The sequence below is a fragment of the Manihot esculenta genome, chromosome 15 (assembly GCF_001659605.2).
Source record: "Manihot esculenta cultivar AM560-2 chromosome 15, M.esculenta_v8, whole genome shotgun sequence".
Classification (NCBI taxonomy): domain Eukaryota; kingdom Viridiplantae; phylum Streptophyta; class Magnoliopsida; order Malpighiales; family Euphorbiaceae; genus Manihot; species Manihot esculenta.
In genome coordinates, this window is record NC_035175.2 from 3156753 (window position 1) to 3160499 (window position 3747).

General features: G+C 34.7%; 1 protein-coding gene across 1 annotated transcript; it reads left to right on the top strand.

The window, feature by feature from the left end:
* The first annotated feature begins 622 nt into the window (after positions 1-622).
* LOC110601117 (transcription factor MYB30) lies at positions 623-2359 on the top strand. Its single transcript, XM_021738132.2, has 3 exons — positions 623-977; positions 1086-1215; positions 1409-2359. The coding sequence occupies exons 1-3, from the start codon at positions 845-847 to the stop codon at positions 1929-1931; spliced, it is 786 nt and encodes a 261-aa protein (XP_021593824.1). The 5' UTR covers positions 623-844; the 3' UTR covers positions 1932-2359.
* The last annotated feature ends 1388 nt before the right edge of the window (positions 2360-3747 follow it).

Here is a 3747-nt window from a genome sequence, read left to right on the forward strand (position 1 = left end):
TAAATCTAAAAAATTTTAAAATTTCTGATGTCTATTTTAAAAATAAAATAAATAGTGGTCATTTATTATAATATTTTTTATACTTTTTAAAAATTAAATATTTTATTAAATTTTAGTTTAACTACAAAAAGTGTATATATCTGACGTCTATAATTTTTCATTATGAACTAAAACATATTTCTAATTTTAACTTATATTAATATATATTAAAATAATATATTTTTGTGAAATATATATATATATTTTTGAAATTTTAAAAATGCTATATATTTATATATCTACATCAAAATACAATTATATCAATTATGTAAAATTTTATCACTAGAAAACAAACTGAAATAAATAAATATATAAAAGTCTTTTTGAAGAAACCAACTTTTTAATTTTTATATTATAAAGTTTTTAAATTTGTGTATTTAAAAAACGTGGTATATTATGATAGGATGATAAGCATAATGGGTGCTTAATATTTGTGCAAATATTCTAAAGCTGGTTGCACATGAGAATTTGTCATTTTGTAGTGTTACTAATACGAGAATTAATAATTGGTCACACTCTAAACCCCACTCATTAATTTATTGTTTAACCTAATCTAATCTTGGTTTCTGTGTACGCAGTGATCCTCCTTCTTCCTGGAAATTGCTCCTAATGCTTTTGAATATTGAGCGTGTGTGTGTGAGAGAGAGAAAGAGAGATGCCTTTTCTGCGTCTTGACTTTTCCTGAATCACATGGATCCAATATAAATACACCATCTCAGGCCTTGCAAGGTTTAATCCCGTTGATTGCTTTGAAAGCTCATATACAAAACAAAAGAGTGCTTAAGCTTAAAGAATCAAGAAAAACATGGTGAGGGCTCCTTGCTGTGAGAAGATGGGACTGAAGAAAGGGCCTTGGACACCTGAAGAAGATAAGATTTTGATTTCCCATATTCAAAAATATGGCCATAGCAATTGGCGTGCACTCCCTAAGCAAGCTGGTAAACTCCCCAAACCCTTAATTTGGATTATGCTTTTGGTTTTGTTTCTAATTTGAGCTCCATTTTTAATTATGATGTCTCAATTACCTTTCCTTTTTTGTTCTGTAGGTTTATTAAGATGTGGGAAGAGTTGCAGACTCCGATGGATAAACTATTTGAGACCTGACATTAAAAGAGGAAACTTCACTGAGGAAGAAGAGGAAACTATCATCAAGTTGCATGAAATGCTGGGAAATAGGTAATCACAGCACCATGTTTGGATCTTCAAATTCTGAGAAAAAGAATTGATGATCTTTTACTTTATCTGGTCTTGAAAGATTCTTGGATTTTAGATCTAATTAAATGAACCAAGAAAATTAATTAAACCATTGGTAGACTGATTATTGCAATTTTCCAAGTGATAAGAAGATTAATTATCCTCCATTTTCCAGGTGGTCAGCAATTGCAGCCAAATTACCAGGAAGAACAGATAACGAGATTAAGAATGTGTGGCACACCCACTTGAAGAAGAAGCTCAAACAAAAGCAAGATTCTAATAATCAACAACTATACGTGACAGTACCAAAATGTGAAGATCTCAGCATCAGTAACCCATCAGAATCTGAGAATTCCAATATCCCAGCTCTTCCAGGACAATATGAAAGTCCAGGGCAATCAGCAATGTCACCTCAGCCCTCTTCTAGTGATCTCTCCACCGCAACCTACACTTCAGGTGCCACAGCCGAAACCGACGACGTCAAGGTCGAAACTATGGACTCATCGGAGATATATTTCCCGGTGATCGACCAAGATTTCTGGTCAGAAGCAGAACTAATTGACAGTTCCAGCATGGAATTGGCATCAGATATGGTAGCAGCATCAGGATTTAATGGCAACTGTCTAAGTATTGATGATGATATGGATTTCTGGTACGATCTATTTGTCAAAGCCGGAGACATAGAGGAATTACTATAATTTTTTTTTTTTGGAGACGCAAATGAATTTTTGAACATCCAGGGGAATCTTGCAAGAATTTGACCGTTAACCTGGAAAACAAGAATATTCAAGTTTTCCAGGGTGGGCCAAATTTGTCCAAAGCGCAGAAAATATACATCATTCATTGACCAAGACAATTAAGGGCAGAGATGAATTCTGACACAGAAGAATTAAAGGGGAAGAAATGAGGAGGTTGGACAAGTTTTGTATAGTGAGTATTAGATAGATTACCCATTAATTCTTACTTGCTCTTCACTGCAGAGACATTTGAATTGGCGTACACTTGCTCTCAGATGTATTCGTTGTTAATCAATCACCCTACTGCTTTGAATTTTCAATAAAAGCTAGCTGGAGCAGTTCTTTCAGAAACAGGGAAAAAAAATATCTCCTAATATGATGCTGTTCGATAATCAAAGTTCTTATTTTTGGCACTTCTTGAAATTTGACAGGAGGATGAGAAAGTAAAGGATACATCATGAATGTATTTTATTTTATTTTTATGATTGAAAATATATTTTATTTTATCACTTATCTAAGTGAGTATCAAGATTATGAGAGATTAAAAGTATTCTGCCATTAAAGAATAAGAGAGACAGAACAAAAATAGAAAAGGGTTTTCTCTCTCATTGCACAAAACATATAAAAGCAAAATATATACAGGAGTGACACGAAGAAACGATGTCTATTGAGAAAGAGATAAAAAACAACTCAGCATAACCGAAAAAAAGTTTACAGCTAATCATAAAGGAATAAAAGAATAATAAAAGACGAAAAAGGACTAACTAATCATAGAGAAGAAGAAGAAGAAGGCTATCTAATAATTTTACATCCCCTCCTCAAGTTGAGGCATGGTAACAATTATGAAGGCCAACTTAGAAACCAAAGACTAAAAAATAGGTGCACTAAGAGCTTTTGTGAATGAAGCAGCTATCTGGTTGCTGAAAGATATTTTCTGGGGAGAAATAAACCTTTTTTGTATTACTCCCTCACAATGTGACAATCAATATCTAAATGCTTAGTCCTTTCGTGAAAGACTAGATTAACTGTGATGTGTAGGGCTGCTTGATTATCACAATGCAAAATTATAAGAGCAATGATTGGTATATTGAAATCTTGTATGTAATACCCGGCTAGACTCCGGTGTCGGAATTCCAACCTTCTGACGGAATCTTCGCTGGAATCCGGAATCTCAGATACCAGAACTTCTGAAAGGGTAAAATATGTTTTTACAAAATGTTTTTCATGGTTTTAATGCTAAGTTTTTAAGTTAAAGTTTTAAAAATGAAAAGAAAATGTTTTTGAGGGATAAGCCCAGGTTCGGTTGCCGAACCTCAGGTTCGGTTGCCGAACCTCATGTTCGGCCGCCGAACATGGTGCTGCCGCGGGAGCTCTTTCGGCTCCCGAAAGTGGTCTGGCCAGCCACCTATAAGAGGCCCCCAGTCCGAAAACGGGCGAGTTTTTTCTCCATTTTCGGGCAAAGGTGAGTTCTTGCCCTCCCTTTGTTGATTTTATGATTTTCCTTCAGATCCTTCAATGTTTTCACGAGTTTTCTCTTGTCTTTGAAGATCTAAGCTTAAATCCGAGTCTTGAAGCCTTGGAGACCGTTTGACTCATCTCCACGTTGGAGTTGCTGTCACTCCTAGATCTTCAAGAGGTAAGCCTGGATCCTTGCCTCTCTTATGTTTTTAATTAAGTTTTATGAAGGTTTAAGGGGTAGGAATGCATGTAATGGTTGGATCTAGAGCAATAGGGTTTGAGTTGGGTTTTTGTTCAATGTATGCTTATGTGATAGTTT

Bases quoted from the DNA above. Each gene is read 5' to 3' on its own strand.
- LOC110601117 (XM_021738132.2), top strand. From the start codon at position 845: ATGGTGAGGGCTCCTTGCTGTGAGAAGATGGGACTGAAGAAAGGGCCT. The intron at 978-1,085 runs GTAAACTCCCCA...TTTGTTCTGTAG, and splicing joins TGCACTCCCTAAGCAAGCTG to GTTTATTAAGATGTGGGAAG. The intron at 1,216-1,408 runs GTAATCACAGCA...TCCATTTTCCAG, and splicing joins CATGAAATGCTGGGAAATAG to GTGGTCAGCAATTGCAGCCA.